A 20809-nucleotide genomic window follows, 5' to 3' on the forward strand; every position below is an offset into this window, starting at 1 on the left:
GTCGACCGAAAGTTAGCTTTGGGTTCAGTCTGTGGACTGTTAAGCTAGCCCGGCTACCATCGAGATGTGCTCTGAAGCGAGAAGAGGTGTTTGAATGACGCATGCGACGTAGCGCAAGCTACTTATAGGGGGTGGATTCCCTGATGCTGACGTCAAGATCACCAGCCAATCAGGATTGGCGTAATGAGATTGATGCTTCTGTTTGCTCCGCGATGAGGCGCATCCCATAGTGAGACATCGAACGGAGTGTTATGAATGAGAACTTGTTTTAGAAATCAGAGAGCGATGAAACAGGCACTGAATAGTAAGGTTGTGGTCTACTTTCTATAGTAAGAGTTATAATTTGGAAGGGTTGTATCATTGTTTGTGAGACTGCAACAAAGTGTATTACACTGTCAATGAATACGTAATTGGGATAAAGACAATAAAATACATATTCAAACCTTAAAAAGTTGAAGGAAAACAGTTTTGGGCCTAGACCAAATAAAAGAAAGGTTTGAAACATTCAGGCTACCAGAGAATGGTGACTCACAAAATAAAGAGGAAAGCAGGGTAAAGAAGTCATGCAAATATTGTATTAGAAATCAGACAGCGACGTTACAGGTGCTGAATAGTACAGTCATGGTCTACTATCTATAGTAAGAGAAACAGTTTGGAAGGGTTGCATCAGAGTGCACAAATTCTATCTAACATAGAGATGGTATAACTTAAATAAAGGTTTTGTAAGCGAGGAACTAAAGAAGTTGCGGTAAGGAATTATTAACCTTTTTAAATGATGATGTGGATGGTAAATAGCATTATAGCTCATGCTTTGGTTGGTTTTGTTTGTTAAATAAAAGTTTGAAACATTCAAGCTACCACAACATGGTGATGAGTCGAAGGATGACATCTTGAAACTTACCAAAAAGAAGAAAACATTTACATTTATAGTAAAACTGTTGTTCTAATGGCTTCATCGGTCTGCGACCTTCAGCACTCACTGGATCGGTTCGCAACCGAGTGTGAAGCGGCTGGGATGAGGATCAGCACCTCTAAATCTGAGGCCATGGTTCTCAGCAAGAAACCGATGGACTGTCCACTCCAAGTAGGGAATGAGTCCTTACCCCAAGTGAAGGAGTTCAAGTATCTCGGGGTCTTGTTCTCGAGTGAGGGAACAATGGAGCGTGAGATGGGCCGGAAAATCGGAGCAGCGGGAGTGGTACTGCAGTCGCTTTACCGCACCGTTGTGACGAAAGGGGAGCTGAGCCAGAAGGCAAAGCTCTCTGTCTTCCGGGCCATTTTCGTTCCTACCCTCACCTATGGTCATGACGGATGGGTCATGACCGAAAGAACGAGATCGCGGATACAAGCGGCCGAGATGGGTTTTCTCCGCAGGGTGGCTGGTGTCTCCCTTAGGGATAAGGTGAGAAGTTCGGTCATCCGGGAGGGACTCGGAGTTGAACCGCTCCTCCTTCGCGTCGAAAGGAGCCAGTTGAGGTGGTTCGGGCACCTAGTAAGGATGTCACCTGGGCGCCTCCCTAGGGAGGTGTTCCAGGCACGTCCAGCTGGGAAGAGACCAAGGGGTAGACCTAGGACCAGGTGGAGGGATTATATCTCTTCGCTGGCCTGGGAGCGCAATACTGATGTCTAACATAGAGATGGTAGAACTCAAAGTTGCTGTTAGGAAGTATTTACCTTTCTAAATGTTGCAATGTGGCAGCTTGACCTATCAGTTTTGGTAAAAAGCATTATAGCTCATGCTTTGGTTGGTTTTGTTTTTAATGAGCTTTGTTGCTAGGTTCCCTTCTTGTTTGTCTATTGACATGAAAGAAAGTGTATTACAAGGCCAAATAATAAGAAAATAGGGATAAAGACAAGAAAATACATAATTAAACTCTTTTTAATTAATGGAAAATAGTGTTAGAATATCTGGAACATGACTAGTTAAAAGAAATGTTTCAAACATTGAGGCTACAATGATGATTCAGAGGATGTCATTTAGAAACTCACACCTTCTGAGAAGTTGTTTGAAAAGTGTCCAAAAGAACAATTATAAACCATTGCTGAGCATTATGGAAAAGACAAAAAAGAGGAAAGAGTTAACATTTATAGGCAAACTGTTGCATAAGGGGTGACAGACTCAGGAAAAACTTGTTTCATGTCAGAGAGCAACGGTACAGGCACTGAATAGTTAGGTCATGGTCTACTTTCTATAGTAAGAGTAATATGTTTGGAAGGGTTGCATCATTGTGAGACTGCAACAAAGTGTATTACACTGCAAATTCATACGAAAATAGGGATAAAGACATATTGAAACCTTAAAAAATGGAAACTAAACTTTTTGGGGGAAACTAGACCTAATAAAAAAAAAGTGTTGAACAATTCAGGCTACCACAGAATGGTGACTCACAAAAATAAAAAGGAAAGCTTTAACATATAGGAACATTGCGGGGTGAAGGAGTCATGCAAATATTGTATTAGAAATTAGAGAGCGACGTTACAGGTGCTCTACAGTCATGGTCTACAAGTAAGAGAAACAGTTTGGAAGGGTTGCATCAGAGTGACTAGAGTGCCAAAACATTTGAGACCCCAATGAGGAGAAAATATGTTCTCATGTGATGTCATGCTTATTGACTGAGAAGGCAAGATGCCAAAAATAACAAGTTATAGGGCACATGTTTCCATTATATGAGTGCACATACTGTGACTGCACCTGCTACATCTCGTGTGTGTGTGTGTGTGTGTGTGTGTGTGTGTGTGTGTGTGTGTGTGTGTGTGTGTGTGTGTGTGTGTGTGTGTGTGTGTGTGTGTGTGTGTGTGTGTGTGTGTGTGTGTGTGTGTGTGTGTGTGTGTGTGTGTGTGTGTGTGTGTGTGTCAAAAGTCGATTTTCAACCCTGAAGATGTATGGTTTTACTCAAATCTCAAAAACACATTTTCAGCTATGCATCCAATTTGCAATTCAACTTGGCACTTTTTGCAAAACACTGCACACAGTTCTCTAAATATATTTATATGTATATACATAAACACCAAACTGCTTTATTGTTGACTCATAATTCAGGATGTAAGTACTAGAAAAAGGCTTCATGTAAGACATTTATAAAAAACAACAATGGATATATGGATGACTCTTCTGCAGGTTGATGGGGAGCTGTGGCCAGACACAGTGAGGTGGTAAAATGCTGCGTACTTTTCTCTCATCTGTCTTTTCTAAAAATATTTGTTGTATTTATTTTTCCTCAAATTGTTCCTAGTTAGAAACATAACATAACCTTCCTCCCTGTCTTGTGCAAGCTTTGATATAGACATTGTGTGTGTTGTATTTTGTGTTTTTGTTTATGTGTGATGTTTATGCTGTAGGGCAGGCTATGGGCTGAGCTGTCCGGTGTGGCATATGAAATGTTAATTGCTGTTAATTTCAGTTGTTAAGACGATTACCAGTTGGATGAAATCTTTGTACTGGGAAAACACACTCCCTACATCCATAGAGAGGGAGACATGGTGTGCATAGTTTACATTCAGACACACTGTACAATGAGCACCATTCACAAAGAGTATTTCACCCATGGAGACTGTGTATGTTATGTTCTGACCTCTGCTGGTTTCACATGACACTACAGGAAGGATTAGACCAAAGCGCATTATTATAATGTTTATTCAGCACAATCAAACTTGTTTCCACAGTTGATCTGGAACATTTTGACTGAGGAATATAATGGAGGAACAGCCATTGTAAGGGATTTTTGGTATTTAAATGTGTCCATAGCTATTGAGTATCTAAAATGAAAGGTGTTGTTTATGTGTTCTTTGTTAAGATACAGTAACTCAGGATTTGCATCAACATTTTACCCAATTGTAGACCTTTTAGTAGGCAAAGCTCTCGTATGATGCTTGAGAAGTTTGATCCTGTTAGTTCAATAAAGAAAAAAAAGCAGAAAACGTGTTCTTAATTTCAAAAGTAAGGTATTAAAAAAGTATTGTTCAGTATTAAACGTTTATGTATATTTTCAGACCTAGTATTGTCAAATCTTGACTATACTGTACTTCAATAAACCAACACACAAATGACCACATTATAGGAACTACAACGTAGCATAAAACAGGGGCATATAAGTCCCTCAGGTGACATTTGAATTCCCTTTGGACTATGACAAAGCGTTTTTGTATGGGTCATATTTCCGGTCATACTCCAGGAGTGTGCAAAGTAGAGATGGAAATTTGAAGAGTGCTGCCAAAACAGTAGCCAATCACAAGGTGCATCAGAATGTGTTTATTTTGTTCACTGTGCAGTTTATATTTACAATTTTCTGTTAACTTGATCATTCATACATGAGTTTTTGTTTAGGGAGAAAGTGGGACTGTTCCACCAGACTATGTTACACTGAGGGAATTTACTCCTTTGGGATAGTTTGTTTATGTGTTCAGTATGTACAGTATGTATGTAAATACACCAATGAACAACTTCTGTGACTGTGCATGTGTTCTGATGGACCTTTTCTTTGTGCATAATTGTCTGTAGCGTTGATGTTATTGTGATGAATGCTGGCAATGTCCTTGATCTCATATTCTCAAGGAACTGCGCTACTTCTAACCTCTCTGTAAACCCGCTCCACACATCCGATCACTTCTTCATTTCATTCTCTCTATCCCTTTCCAAACATAACAAACTAATCTCTTCCCATCCTACACTTGTCCGCCGTAACCTTCGCTCCCTCTCTCCCTCTACCTTTGCTTCGTCGGTGCTCTCAGCCCTCCCTTCCTCTGATTCGTTCCAACTACTGCCTCCAAACTCTGCTGCAGAAACACTCCTCTCTACTCTCTCATCCACTCTGGACTCGCTCTGTCCTCTGACATCTCAGCAGGCTCGTCAGTCCCCTCCGGCTCCCTGGCTAAATGATGCACTGCGTGCTAATAGAACCGTCCTTAGGGCAGCAGAGCGGAAATGGTGGAAATCCAAACACCGTGACGACCTCCTAACCTATCAAGCTCTCCTCTCCTCTTTCTCTGCTTCAATCTCTCAGGCAAAAAGCACTTTCTTTCAAGATAAGATCCAATCTTCCTATTCCAATCCTAAAAAACTATTTTCCATCTTCTCCACCCTCTTGGACCCTCCAAAAGCTCCTCCCCCCTCCTCACTTCTGTCAAGCGACTTTGTTACCCACTTTGAAAAAAAGGTTAATGATATTCGCTCTTCTTTTTCTGACTCACCTTTACTCACCGCTGGGTCACCAGACCTTCCTTCCACCAACACACTAACCTCCTTTTCCCCTCTCTCTCCAAGTGAGGTTCTTACCTTCATTACTTCTGCCCGCCCTACCACCTGTCCTCTGGACCCTATCCCTTCAAACCTCCTTCAGACTATCGCTCCTGATATTCTACCGTTTCTCACCCATTTCATCAACACTTCTCTAACTTCTGGTCACTTTCCAAACAGTCTCAAGGAGGCAAGAGTAAACCCTCTCCTAAAGAAACCCACTCTCAACCCGTCTGATGTTATAAACTACAGGCCTGTCTCTCTCCTCCCGTTCCTGTCTAAATCACTTGAACGCGCTGTCTTTAAACAACTCTCCTGTTATCTCAATCAGAACAACCTTCTGGATCCGCACCAGTCTGGTTTCAAGGCAGGTCACTCCACAGAAACTGCTCTCATTGCTGTCACGGAGGAACTGCACACTGCCAAAACTGCATCCCTCTCCTCTGTCATCATCCTGTTGGACCTGTCTGCTGCATTCGACACGGTGAATCATCAGATCCTCCTTCGCACTCTCCAAAAACTTGGAGTTTCAGGCTCTGCACTTTCCCTCCTCACCTCATACCTGAAAGACCGTACCTACAGGGTGACTTGGAGAGGGTCTGAGTCCGACCCTTGTCAATTAACTACGGGGGTCCCTCAGGGCTCTGTTCTTGGTCCCCTCCTCTTCTCCTTGTACACAAACTCGCTCGGATCAGTCATTAGCCCGCATGGTTTTTCTTACCACTGCTACGCTGACGACACCCAATTAATTCTGTCCTTTCCCCGCTCAGAGACCCAGGTCGTTGCACGCATCTCTGCTTGTCTAGCTGACATCTCTCAGTGGATGTCTGCTCACCACCTCAAGCTCAACCTTGACAAGACTGAGCTGCTCTTCCTCCCGGGAAAAGATTGTCCAACTCTTGACCTGACAATCAACATCGGCACCTCAGTTGTTTCCCCGACTCAGACTGCAAGGAATCTGGGTGTGACCCTAGATAACAACCTGTCCTTCACTGCAAACATCGCTGCTACAACCCGTTGCTGCAGATACACGCTTTACAACATCAGGAAGATACGTCCCCAGCTGACTCAGAAAGCGACTCAGGTTCTGGTCCAGGCTCTCGTCATCTCACGCCTAGACTACTGCAACTCCCTCCTGGCTGGTCTACCTGCATGTGCCATCCGACCTCTGCAGCTCATCCAGAATGCAGCGGCTCGTCTGGTTTTCAATCTTCCTAAATTCTCCCACACCACTCCGCTCCTCCGCTCCCTTCACTGGCTTCCGGTAACTGCTAGAATCCACTTCAAGACACTGGTACTTGCTTACCGTGCTGCGAATGGATCTGGCCCTTCCTACATCCAGGACATGGTTAAACCGTACACCCCAGCGCGTGCACTACGCTCTGCATCAGCCAAACGACTCGTTGCGCCCTCGCTGCGAGGGGGATCCAAGTTCCCATCGGCGAAAACACGTGGGTTTGCTGTCCTGGCTCCAAGATGGTGGAATGAGCTCCCCATTGACATCAGGACGGCAGATAGCTTGCACATCTTCCGGCGCAAACTGAAAACTCATCTCTTTCGACTCCACTTCGAGCGTTAGAACGATTAACGAAGCACTTTTATACTAATAAAGGACTGGATTACCTAAAGCCAGTTGAGTAGCACTTGAAATGTTTGGCTCTATGAAACCTGATATACTTATATGATTCTGTTTTCTTCAAGGTTGTGTCTTCCTGGTCGAATGTACTTATTGTAAGTCGCTTTGGATAAAAGCGTCAGCTAAATGCAATGTAATGTAATGTAATGTAATGAATGAGAAAGTGAGCGTGGCTGTAAAAAGAGAACACAAATAATTGAACATAAATGAGTTAGGAGGCACCAGATTATGTACACAACAATTGTATGTGTGATTTTTAAATATGACAGGTATACTGCCAAAATATTGCGACACCCCTTTAACTATAAAGAGCACAATATGTACATGGTGTACTTTAATTTTTTTATCTGCATTTATGTTTCAATTCATGTCATTTAAAGACAGAAAAAAGATGATCTTGTATGACGGTATTTGATTATGATGATGTTTAACAGGCCTCCAACCAAGTGTATCCGTGTGCTCTCAAAGCAGACAGTTTATTAAAAACCATAAACTCTTGTTGTTGCTGTAACTAAAGAACAAACTTGCTCGTTTTTGAAAATGTGTGTGTTGCTGCTTACTTGGTCTCATTTCACTATTTGAAAAAAAAATGGGATTTTTGAAGTAAATCAATACCAAAATCTTTGTGTACAAAACAGACAGGTTTTAATTAATAACTTCAAAATTTAAAAAACGGCAAACAATTTCCATTTGTTCTCATCATTTTAGTTTCTATTGCATTAAAATGGCCGTATTATCCACAGCATAAAGGCATTAACCTACATTTTTAAGTATACTTTTTCTATCATTCACCCATAGCATTTCAAACAATAAAGTGCATTTTAAAATAACCTTCTCTTTAACCTATCTAAAATACACGGTAAATTGCCACATACATGTGCAGGTACATTTTTTTTTACACACAAACAGCCGATCCCGCACATGAGCAGGCAGTAGTTTGACCCTGCAGTTCACATACAGTGTATAGTTTAACTATGTGCTTATACTGATCTCCACACTGCATATACATACTGTTTAAGAACAGGTAATAGTCAAGCCACACACACACACACACACACACACACACACACACACACACACACACACACACACACACACACACACACACACACACACACACACACACACACACACACACACACACACACACACACACACACACACACACACACACACACACACACACACACACACACACCTGTGTGTTGCCCCCAACCAAAGGAAAGATTGCCTCTTCTTTAAAGTGTGAGCCATGTCAAATAGTTATCATTTCACATCAGTCATGTAGAAAACTTGTTGTGTTGTCTAGGTGCAGTCTAGACAATCAGCTTCACACATTGCAACTACAAAAAAAGAAACATTCATGCTGGGACATCAGTGATTTTGTTGCACCAAGATTTTCAGGCAATATATTCTTCAGTCCTAGCCTGATATTGGAGTAAAGTCCAGAAATACTTGAACTCTACTGAGTGTGCTATATAGAGTAAAACTACAGTGTAAAGTTGTCTTCATGCTATTTTTAAGTGCATCCCTGTAATGTTGGTGCTTTAGGATGGTCTGACTGAATGAGTGGCAGAGAGTCTTCTGATTGTTTTCTTTTTCCCGTGCCTCTGTTTTTACACTCTTGTTGTCCACTTGCCAACATCATGAGACAAGTAGACAAAACCCAGGCAAGGGGGAAAGAATTCAGGGACAACTCCTAGGGCCCCCTTTTCTCCCTATTGATTCACCATCTTTTGTTTTAATTTGAAAATGACACTAGAGCAGAGAAAAGGTATTGATTTATCAAAACATCACAGAAAACCAAACAGGGAAAATAACTAAATAAAATTAAGGAGTCTGTTTTTTTTCTTCCAGTTTGTTGGCTTTATACAAGATTCAGCGAGACATCAACATCTTTCTCTTCTCCTTTTGTGCTCCATATTTGCCCTTTCCCTGTTCTGCAGCCCGATCACATCGCAGCCAGTCTGACAGCTGACACTGTAGACCGGCATGGAGCTGCTATGATGACGCACAATTTAACGGTGTCTCCCTTTTTGATTGCAACGTCCATTAGCAGTTCAGAAGGCACATAATACTTTTAGACTTCTCTCCAGTGATACGCTGAGATTTATGTCCTGCTGTTTTGGGTGACAGGCACTTGAACACCTTTCTGTCCTGTTGCTACACAAGCGAGATAGAGAAAGAGAATATTAGTCAAATACAATATAAAGTTGTACAAAATGCAACACAAGGTGATCCAGTGCAGATAAAAGCTAGGACTACAGAAGCTTACCCAATCTGTACTTCTCTTTAGCTTCAGCTCTCTCTTTTGCATCAAAGTACCAGACTGTGATGGCATAGCTGTAAAACACAAGAAAGAAAAAGAGTTCTTAATAATAACACAAGAGCTTGTCCATTTTGTCAGTAAAATATATAACTGCTTTAGAACATTAACAAGGATTAAGTTAAAGCACAAAAATCAAATCAAAAGGACAAAAGATGTTCTTTGATAGGTCTTTTTTACCCAGCTAGATAACAAAAAACGATATCTTGTATGAACGAGAACAGCACACTGCAGCAGATGTCCAGGGCAGCAGAGGGTTAATTTCGACAGTTTTAAGCCCCTCCGGTGGGGCTGTTTTGTTTATTCCTGTCTCTTGTGTCTGTGCCTCTTCAGCACGAGTCCTGCAATCGAACCTTCCTCCCCTCCCCTCCCACCGACCCCCTCAGGAAATACATACTTCCTGCCTTCAGCCCCACCTCGCCCACCAGCAGCAAGATGGAGAGGAGAGAGAGGAGTGAAAGAGTATCATGTTCCCCCGATGTACACAAATACTTGGTGCTAGTATGTAAATAACTGTAAGTGTGCAAGTGCTTTTAATTAACTTCTGTCTAATTATGTCAGCATCATTTATTTGAGGCACTTTCCAACTGATTTAAATGCATTAGAAGACAAACCTCCCATTACCAAGGGAAAGCAAAAGGAAGTAATTCATCAACTCATTTTTTGTTAATTTGAATAAATAAAAATGTGTTAATGGTATTGTTAATATATAAAGATGATTTATACATTAGTGCGCCCTGTGTCTTCCCATACAATATCAATAGTGACAGAACTACACATGGGTTTGTGTTTGGCATCATTTTACTGACCGAGTGGCGTAGGCTGGCTTGACTTCATGTGGGTTCCTGCGGTCAGACCAGAAGATGAGCAGCCGGTCAAACAGAGGTTTGATGTTTGCTACCACATTTTTGCCTTCAGGGTAGATCTGCAGCAGCCCTCCTTGTTTCTACAAACAAGCACACACAAACACAGTCACACAAGTTGTTGACATTATTTTAAGATGGTCCTAATTTACTCCGGCATACCGTAATGTTTCAATGTTTGATATTTTCATAGTTGAACAACAAGTTTAATATTTTCCCAATTAGTTTTCTCTAACAATCAGAAAACAATTACATTTTCAATTTCCCAATTGAAATATATATTATTGAATATCATGTAAGAGTAAAGAAACCAGAACATATTCACATTTAAGAGGCTGGATCGGGAAATATTAAACTTGTTTTTCTTGCAAAATTACTAAAATGTAATAATCTCTGCAGCTCAATCATGACTATACCTTGACATCCCAGTCCTTGTTGAGATAGTAGATACACGTGATGCAGCGTCCGTCACCGTTAGGGTTGTCAACATGGCGGACATACCCCGCACCGTTCCCTGGGTAACATGCAACCATCGCCTAAAACAGAAGACCGTTAGCTGTGTGCGTCCACCTTAAACAATACACAAAAACAGTACTGCATCATAAAAAACATGCTGGTTAAGAAGGCAGTGACTTGATTAACCTCTTTCGCCATTTGGCTCTCACACTGCTCACTCCTAAACTGTTTTCCAGGTGGACCTTTTCCTAATGATGTGATTTATGAAACACACAGTCACGAGAGGGAGAAGTAGCGCCGGCATGTGTCAGAGTTCGGCTGCTGTTCCCAGCAAATGATCTGCAGATAGAGTGTATGCTCAAACAATGGTCTTGCGCTGGTATTTCCCCTGCTTGACGTCTATGTGTTGGAGGCTGTGAAGCAGGCGAGCGCTCTTTCTCTGGGGAGTTTGAGGGAACAGAGACCTTCGTGAGAGCCCTTCAATCGATGAGCATTCCAGACCACGACCACTACAGGACCATAGGACTGTAAATGCACTGGTTCAGGGTGAAATTGAGCAGAACCTGTGTCAATATGACACATCATCAGCTCATGTTGCAGGCAGTGTGAATAATTTACAAACTGACTGCAGTGACTTTAGCAAGCGCTTTGTCTGCTCTACTAAGGAGGAGGAGGAGGAAATGTCTTTCACAGACTGACATCAGCTCTTGCTCGCAGAGAGAGATTCTAGGTGATGATAGTTGGCGGCGTGTAGAGTAATAACTTCTCTTTTATCTCTCCAGGCTGACTACTATGAAGATACTGTCACTGGCTTGACTTATATTGTTCTGCATGAGACGCTAACGTTACAATATCAGGAGTCACTGCTTTGCTTCAGCTCTGTTCTGTGACACTATCAGTCATGACTAGCGGGCTCTGCACCGCTGAAGTATCGATTTAACTCGCCTGACGCTATCATTTAAGTTCTCGTACAACAGAAAGAGAGTCTCAACCTTGATATCAAACAGCGCTCGAATAGATTTCTAACACAAACACACCTTTTGTTTTGTTGTTTGTGACACCCATAGAGTTAGTATATAGTATAGTACAGTATATAAGTAACATTGTGTGTATGAGGGTTTCAGTCAGAGAGCACACTCTCTTTCCCTCCTCGTTCACAGCCAAGAAAGCTTGGCTGCCGCGGGTTTCAGTCTGTTAATCGGACCATTGTCAGCTCTCATTACCGACCAACTCTCACAGTCAGAGCTCATTACCCTCCAGACCTTTTATTCCGGGAGCAGACCTGCTGCGTCAAGATGAAAATGATCAAATATGAATTTCTTATGATTATTTCAAACAGGAATGTCAACTGAATGTGATCTAGAGTAATTAAGACTTGTCCCATAATAGCAGCTTATTAAATCAGGCATGTTTTTTCAATGATAGAGTTTAAAGATTGCATTTATTATTATTATTATTTTATTTCTGTGTGTTTCTTTTGCATATTATAGAAACAGTTTACAGTAGGTAAAGGTAACCTCCAGTATAGAGTTTTGACCAATAGCTGTTGAGCAATGTTATAAGTGGGTCTTGTACGTTTGTATCTCAGGGATGTGAAAGAGGAATGCACATGCATGCATGTATGAACATAAGTCTTTTATGAAATTAAATTAAGAGGGTTCAAGGATGGATTTTCTCTCAAGATAAAGAGCACAGTGATCATTTTGGGTGTGCACGCAGGCCAAGGAAGTGCGTCTTCCAAGTACACAGTAATGATCAAACTGGTAATAATCTTAACAACTGTAATCAACCATGATTAACAGTTCATATGCCACACCAGCCAGCTCAGCCCTTGCCTAACCCTAACCCTACATCAAAGCTTTCACAAGACAGGCGTATAATTAAGGAGGAGGATTATGTAATTTATTCTAAATTTACCACGGACATTAGTACACATTGCTACTATTTAAACCAGTTTAACATCTTCAGGGTTAATAACCTTCTGTCAGTAGCTGCACACACACATAAACACACACAATTGATTCATTCACACAGCATGACACAGAACCTTCATCTCTGCCAAGATCTGTGTCTACAGTGAGTTAACTTGTAATTGGCACCACAACCATGGCACATTACTTTAATGTCCTAATGGCATGACTGCGTAGATGTCAAGGTGACGGCTGGACGGGCAGAACATGCTGCCATGGACAAGGACAAAAATAAACTCCAATGCTGCACGCAAATTCTGATAAGAAGAGTGATTGTGGAAAGAGGGCTGAGGGGATAGATAAGCTTGAACAAACACTGAGAGTACTGGCTGTAAAGGAGAAACAGTGAGGGGTGCTGGTACACTGTGATCACCATAAACAGTGCGGGAATTTTGAAAAATGTTTTGTTGGTCGTTTTTTTCTCCTTATAATTCCAATGCATTTGTGGATATCCAATCTCCAGTCTGAGTTGAGTGCTCTTTTGGGTGTACACAAACATCTCTATGCCGAGTTGTGTTAAACCCATTGGCACCATTTGTATTTGTATGAAGCCAGGGATTGCCATGACATAATTAAGGTTATTACAATGACAAAGAGGCTATATATAATGTATAGCATGTGTGCTAGCTTTACATGTGCATTCAGTAGAGAGAAGGAAATCCTCTTAATGTAAGAAATGCAAATACTGAAAGAGAGAAAAGGATAGGGGACTTAATGTACATACCATTTGGTTACTCACAATATCTAGCATGATTGACAATGATTTCTATGGACAAGCTTTTTAAATGTTGCTATACTATACTAACTTTTATAGTTAACCTAAATTCTCTTCCAATCTATCCTTATCTTACAGTGAAAGGTCAGCTACAGGCCAGCTGCTCTAAAGCTGGTATTCCAGTGTCCACATTAATACAGTTTTAAGAGTGTTTATTGATCTTTTTTTTAATATAAAACTATATATAGGGATATCGTTGTGCCCTTATCAAAATGCACATTACAGTATGTTACTCCATGTTTGTGAGTGGTTCAAGGTCATTCTCAAGGACACTTCAGCACAACAAATGTTGTCTATCACTGGGGTTGAAACCACTTGATTCACTAACTGTTGAGCCGTACTGCAATCTTGATTCTTCTTTATTTCCTTCCTTCGTAAATGTAATCTTAATTTCGAAATCCGATTTCTCGCACCCACACCCTGGATGACACAGTCTATGATGCAAATAAGGATCAGCTATTACAAATAGTTTCCACCCAATTGGATTTGATTGGAAAAATGAAGGAAACAGATGAGGGTGAAATTAACTGAAATATAATAAACTGCTATGTCACTCCCATCTTTTATACGTGCTGTATTTCCTGGCTTATATCATGACTCATTAGAAGCTAAATTCACCTCTTTGAGTCACCGCTTCCATAGGCTGGATAATGGAGTCTGAGGACATAATAACCTTTGATCCAAATGAGTGCCACACTCATACTCTACATTAGTTACATCTGCTAAATGAAGAAGTGCCCCAGCTCTTCACAATTGATAGATTAACTGGAATTTAAACTATAACGCTGGACTGGTTTCAACTTCCAGGGTTAAAACTGGTCTGTGTGGGTATTTGGAAGGAAGATGTACTCTTTACTGTTAGGGTGATTTTTCACTAAGGTTACAAAGTATCAGCCTCTAGGTAATGCTGAGTCATGTCATCTCAGCAGAGCTACAGTAATATATTCTTCTGTTTGTGTTTGTGTGGTGTGTGTGTGTGTGTGTGTGTGTGTGTGTGTGTGTGTGTGTGTGTGTGTGTGTGTGTGTATTACAGTTAGTGTGTTTCTGTAACCTCCACAGGTTGGATGTGCATAGATTTAAACTGATACGTGAGAAAAATTATTATTATTATTACTTTATTTGCACATTATTTGGAGAAGAAGCTTCTTTCCGTACTTTAAGGAAGAATACAAGGAAGCGTTAGAAGCATGATGAAATCAATTGTCATGTCATTGTTATATTATGCTGCAAATGTTTTATGTGAACACATAAAACAAACAAAAAAGTATGAAAAATGTGCTCAGCTCTTATGACTCTGCTGTGGACCCAATGGCTCTCATTATGCATGTGTCACCTCTGAATGTCGGAAAGGAAACATTTGAGTATGTTGGTGGTTTTGTCTGTGTGTGTGTTGTGTGTGTGTGTGTGTGTGTGTGTGTGTGTGTGTGTGTGTGTGTGTGTGTGTGTGTGTGTGTGTGTGTGTGTGTTAGATTGAGAGAAAGTGTAAGTAATGATTTATTGATTATCTGACAATTATTGATGAATTATTTTCTCTGTAAAATGTCAGAAAATAGTAAATGTCTTTCATAATTCTAAATGAACAAGATATCACAAGGACTGGTGGTACCATATTTCATCTTAAAACACTATGATTTCTGCTATAGTACGTTGGTTGGTGCTGCAGCAAGGGAACACCAGATAAAAACAAATCATGTGAAATATACCATTTACCATGAAGCAATATTATCTGGTAATGATGATGACAGTCTTGGTTTGCCTGAAAAGAGACCAAATTAATACTTAAATGGCAAATGTATCCGTCTATCCATCACTCCAAAAAGCTAGATCTGTAGCTGCCTGCATGGTGGCACTGCTGAACTCTAGGAGGGGCGTTTGAGGACACGTTGCTGCAGCAGACGTTTTCATTATGCCGAAGATTGTGCTGCATTACCCCTTATAACTCGCTCAGCGCTATCATCCCACTCCTTGCTCAAAATCCCCCCGCTCCTTCCACTCTCACTTCCAGTCTATCCCCTCCCCCTTAATTTGCCTCGTTCCCTTTTTTGTCTCATCCCGATGTTGCAGAGATGTTCCCATCTTCACCCTTCCCTGTTTAACTGAATAGCCATCCCATTGATGACACTGTTATCCCTACCATTGTCTAAGTCTTACCGGAAGCTCCTGCTGACTAACAGGAGTCAGAGATATTACCCACTGCTGGTGAGCCGTTATTATCTCTCACTCTCTCTCCTCATCTTTTTCATACACAATGCAGAGCTCTACTCTGTATGGGCCGGTTACTAAGGTAACAGCTAGGAAATATTTTGTCCATGACGCAAACAAGAGAGTTTAAGGAGATATGGAGTGAAGTTAAGGACAGGGGAAAGGTCAGGAGAAAAGATAAAAAGGAAAGAAGAAGAAATGAAGGAACAATGTACATTTTGCGGATAAGGAGGAGGGAAGAGACGCAGTGACCTTCTATCTGGATCCTCCTTCCTGATCCTCCTCTTTGCGTTTCCTATCACTTCCTCTGTCTCGTGCATAGTCCATCCTTGCTTAATCCACCACCCCATTACAAGAACATCCAGCTGGAACATTTTGTACTGTGCACCATTGAACTTTTTTTTTTAATCTACAAAAGGGTAAAGAGGGATCTAGCCAGGGAACAGTTAGCGTTTTCCTACCTGGGAATCACTAACTCATGCCATGCCAAATAATAAAAAGAGTACTGTAGAATAAATGGAATGAGCTGCAACACCCAAGTGTTTTATAACGTTAAATGAGGCTGCCTCTTCTTGAGCAGGTAGGGGAATCAGTTCAACAGATTTGATGTGTTGTCGATTTCACGAAAAAGTCCACTTGAGTCATGAATTGAAATTAGAGCTTGAAATGTCAAGAGATAAAGAGAGCTTTTAAATATTTTGGTAATTTAGACACTGTTATTGCACAGTAGAAAGCAACTCGGCAGAAGCCCAATGTATTTTGCAATATCAAATGCAAATCTTAAACATGACAATATGTTAGCTTGCAGAGTCCATTATATTCATATCATTTTTTTTGTTTGCTGTCATTATGCTGCAGACTACGGACTTGCTCTTAAACAGCTCCATCAGCCAATATTTTAAAGAGCAACTTGCAGGTTAGAGACCCCAGTGAATAAATGTGTAGGAAAATGATGTATTAGATTTTTTTTTTAAATATACAGAAATATACATTACAGTGACTACTGGCGTCGTTTTTGTAAGACATTTTTACTTCTACATAAAAAAAGACCACCCGCGTGTGACGTCACATCAGGGAGAGCGGCCGGTCTAACGTATTAATAAACATGGGTTCACACTCACAATGCTAGTTTTTGACACAGAAGAGGTTGAAAATGAATATTCGTATGCATATGACGGACCACAACCTTATAATTATGAGCCTGCTAGGCGTCTAAGAGACCAGGAGCAACAAAGGATTAGAAGAAATAACGGCCATCGGAGAGAAATGGAGCTGTGGTGTGAGGAGAACCAGTGGAGAACTGGGCAGCTGTCTTGGTGAGTGACCGGCGTTAGCTACAGTTAATGTTAGCTAACGTCGGTCACATCACAACATTGTGAAGTTAGCTATCATATATCAGGCTATAACTAAAGTAGTATTGATAATATAGTAACGTTACTGGCAGGACTGTTGATACTGATCCATAACAGAAACTAATGCGCAATTATCAGCCGTATGTGTGTTTGTGCAACCTGCATAAACACAATAGCTCACCATGATTAAAAAGGGTGAAATACAATGTAAAATTACCGAAAAAATACCAGCTGACTAAATCACAACCGCTTAAACCAACTACCAACTACTACCGTGAATTGGGCAGAGAAGGAGTCCGAGAAAGTTGCTCCCCTATGTGACGTAATATGACGCGTTTGACGTATGACGTTAAAAAAAGCAACCTGCAAGTTGCTCTTTAATAGAGCAAAGCTGCTGGGCTGTGAGGTAGACCCAGCCTTTTGCCTTTTGAGACTGCATACATCAACAACCCTGCTGGATTTAGTTTCTGCATGGGACAGTTTGAATGTAAAACTGATATGTTAGAGTGTTGCATTAAGATACTAATATCTCACCATCTTTTTCTTGTTTTTCATTAAAAAAAGTTTCAACTTACTGAAACCTGTATCAACGTTTATTAAGACCTGATATTGATAAGTGTTTCAAACAACTCCAATCTGAATAGTCTGGAACTGTTATATTGTAAATCTTGACTGAACAAGGGGGTGGCTGGAACACTAAGAACGTGTTTGGTTACAGTCTAGAGTCGACTGCCATGTAATGGTTTACTAGCAACTGATAGGAAAATACACGATGACACTGGATTCTAAAAACATCATCATAGTTACAGAGTAGCCTACACAAGAAAATATGGAAGGAGAAGGTGATTCTAATTTTCCATGTTACAGGGTAAGCAATGTGGAGAGTATAGTGTACAAATAGATTCAGGGTGGAGAATTAAACAGGCATCAGTCATAACGGGTCACTGACTTTACCTGTGTCAGATAAACCATTACTGCGTCACTACAGGGTGGGGGGCGGGGAGGGGCTTCCTGTCCAGCACACCATGTCCATGGCTTTGTGCAGGACAGAGAAAACAACTGCCTGACTGGCCATCTGTGAATTTACTATGAATGGAATTTAAGTGAAGGCTGTTGTTAAGTTCTTGGTGTTTAGAAAACTATCAAGTGTTGTTCTTTGGTGAATGTGCATGGCATTTGAAAAATATCATTGGAAAAGAGAAGATGGGGCATGCAGTGTAGTCACGGAAAATTAAAAAGAAAACAGGCGACTCACTTTGCCACGAGGTTAGACACAAAGGAACACCACAACTCTGCTACAACATCAGCACAGTGTGCTGCATGGGTGAAAGTGGTGGTTATACAAAAAAAATGACTTAAAAGGCAGTGATGGCAGAAGAGATAAAGTGTTATTTTTCCTTCTGGGTACCAATGGTATTAAGTCCAAGATCTAGACCTAGGCACACGGCCAGTTTAGGGGGAAAGCTCGGCCCGCAGCCCACCTTATCAAGCTCACGTGGGCCAGAAACACAGCAGGGCCCATCCTGACATCCTACCTGACGCTGTTGGCCTGCCTGCATGTCAGCATTAGAGAAACAGACAGCAGAGCAGACATGACACAACCAACCACAAAATGTTATGTCATCAGGCTGACTGTCTTGTTGGTTGCCTGTGTTTTTGTCTGACTTTAAGATAACAAACCCTGCCTGAACCTAACTTCCTCTCACCTGACGCTACCCCGTCCCTCCTTCTCACCTTAGTGCGTCCGTTGATGACACAGTCCCCCAGCTTTCCATTGGCGGCACTGTACATGACAGCCTCATCGATGTAAGCCATCAGCGTCCCGATGCCCTCGCACCCAGGCTCTCGTCCCTCCACCCAGGCGATCTGGTCGCCCCGTATGCTTCTAGAAGGAATGTTTTTCTGGCTCACAAGCTGACCGCCCCGAAATCTCCCACTGCGGTTTAGGGCTTCCACCTCCTCCAGGACCCTGTTGCCTAGCTGAAGACCAAGGAAGTTGTCCTTCACACAGATGCCATAGTATTTCATGCAGGGGACGATGTACTGCTGGGCTATGTGCTCTGCTGACCAGCCCCCCTCTGCAGGTTCAGGGGTCGGGATGCAGTTAGCCACGACAAGGGAGGTTTGGCAGGGTGCATCTGGCCGGCCTGAGGAGGCCACTTGATGTCCATTGTGCTGGTTATTATGAGGAGTAAAGGGAAATTGAGCACAGTGCACATTATTGATAGTCATTTGGTTGCTATGGGAACTGTTGCTGCAGTTGGCTGTGAGCGGGGCGACTACTGGGGCCAATCTGGAGGCCTCTGAAGGATTGGGAGCAACACTTCCATCCACCAGCCTTCTCCGCTTAAAGTCTGAGTCCCAGGGGGTAAAAACCGGGTCAACAGAACTTCCTAAGCCTGGTGAACCCATTATGTGAGTGTTAAGAGTTCCTGACCCCATGCCCCGGTTCTCCCCACATCTCCTTTTCTGTTGCTGCACCTGTCTGGCTCTCAGGTCACAATTGATCCTCCTCATCACTAAAGGGCACTTCTCATGGTCTGTCTGGTCCCCGCTTTCCACCAGACAGGCTCTGCTGGTAAGTTGGTGCATAGGGCTGCCTACCCCCGCCACCCCCTTGGTATGTGCTGGGTAACCGTTTGGTGTGTGAGCCAGAACGCCTGCGTGGCTCCCCTCCACCGTAGCTGATGGAGACACCACCCCGCCGTTGTAGAGCGGAACGCCGGTTTTGGACAGCTTAGTCGGGGTGGTGATTGCAGGGGAGTCGGTCTGAGAGGCCAGACCCGCAAGTAACTCGGCCGCTGTTGGACTACCGACCGGGGCCGCGTAGGAGCCGTCTAGCCCCATGTCTACCCGGTAGGTGTGGTGAATCTCCGCCTCTCCAAAGCCCAGCTGCTGGCAGGTCGTCCTTCTCTCTTGTGAGGCTGAAACATCGACGCATCCGCGGTAAGAGCTTTTTAAAAGGTCCGTGTGTCCCAAACTCTCCATTTCACCTCGTCATCAGCTGGATGCGCACGTAGCCCACGTCCTCGCTTCATTTTCCAGCTGAGCCGCTGCTTTCCCTGACCGAGAGGATTTTTGCCACAGCCACCAGAAGTTTCATGTCCAAGTCTTCTTCTCCTTTCTTTGTTTTCAGCAATAACTCTCATTTAATACTGTCGAACTGCGAACTTGTTCGTATCCGTTTTATTCACATTTTGTTTTTGTGCAAGATATCTGTGGAGAGGGAAATTATACTTTAGTCTTATTAATAGCACATTGCAGACTTAGATTAAGTAGCTTTAATCAAGCTATATATGCTGCACTATTTATACAGCCATAATATTTAAAGTAGGACAATAAACAAAATAACATAATAAATCGCATGTTTCTTCATGACGTTAGGATATTGCAGCTGAGTTATATTCCCAAAGAAGAGGAAATGAAGAGCAATAAAGGCTAACACAAATTCACACATTACTGACATTTACACTGAAATAAGACTTAATTACGAAATGGGTCATACAATTCAAAAGGTGTTCTTAAATACATGCTTCTAAAATTAGAAGAATATCAGGCTGCTAAGAAACACCCTTCAAATAACTAAAGCCTATAGGCTACTTCGTTTTTATCCGCTATTGATTACCCATTGAGCAGCCTAGTGATCATGTCCCTCTCTTAAAAATAAGCAACATATTTCACATTGAATAAATGTATTGTAAAACATCCCTGCAGTAGTCCACTGCTTACCTTCGGCAGCCTACAGCAATGCAAATCCAGTGAGCGTACGTGACAGGCTGTGAGTACGCATGTTATTTCCGGGATTGTCTTGCCTGTGTGCCGGTCCCATCCAATTTTCTTGTCGGTTAAAAATAAAATGCAGGGAGATGAGAACACCATCGCCGGCCTGACACGTTAGACTCAACCGAAGGACGGAGGGGGATGCTCGGAGTCACACGAGGTTGCCTAAACCTCCTAAAAAGTGCATAGAGTGCACCCACTTTCAGCCTGTCAACC

At 42.1% G+C, this 20809-nt stretch overlaps 1 protein-coding gene across 1 annotated transcript; it reads right to left on the reverse strand.

The window, feature by feature from the left end:
* Window positions 1–7491: 7491 nt before the first annotated feature.
* On the reverse strand, window positions 7492–20809 carry egln2 (egl-9 family hypoxia-inducible factor 2). Its single transcript, XM_034225615.1, has 6 exons — window positions 20543–20809; window positions 18548–20029; window positions 10475–10594; window positions 10005–10141; window positions 9145–9212; window positions 7492–9032 (listed from the first exon to the last, which is right to left on the reverse strand). Exons 2-6 carry the CDS (start codon window positions 19799–19801, stop codon window positions 8980–8982), a joined length of 1632 nt encoding a protein of 543 aa, XP_034081506.1. The 5' UTR covers window positions 19802–20029; window positions 20543–20809; the 3' UTR covers window positions 7492–8979.

This window comes from Gymnodraco acuticeps, unplaced genomic scaffold (assembly GCF_902827175.1).
Source record: "Gymnodraco acuticeps unplaced genomic scaffold, fGymAcu1.1, whole genome shotgun sequence".
Classification (NCBI taxonomy): Eukaryota; Metazoa; Chordata; class Actinopteri; order Perciformes; family Bathydraconidae; genus Gymnodraco; species Gymnodraco acuticeps.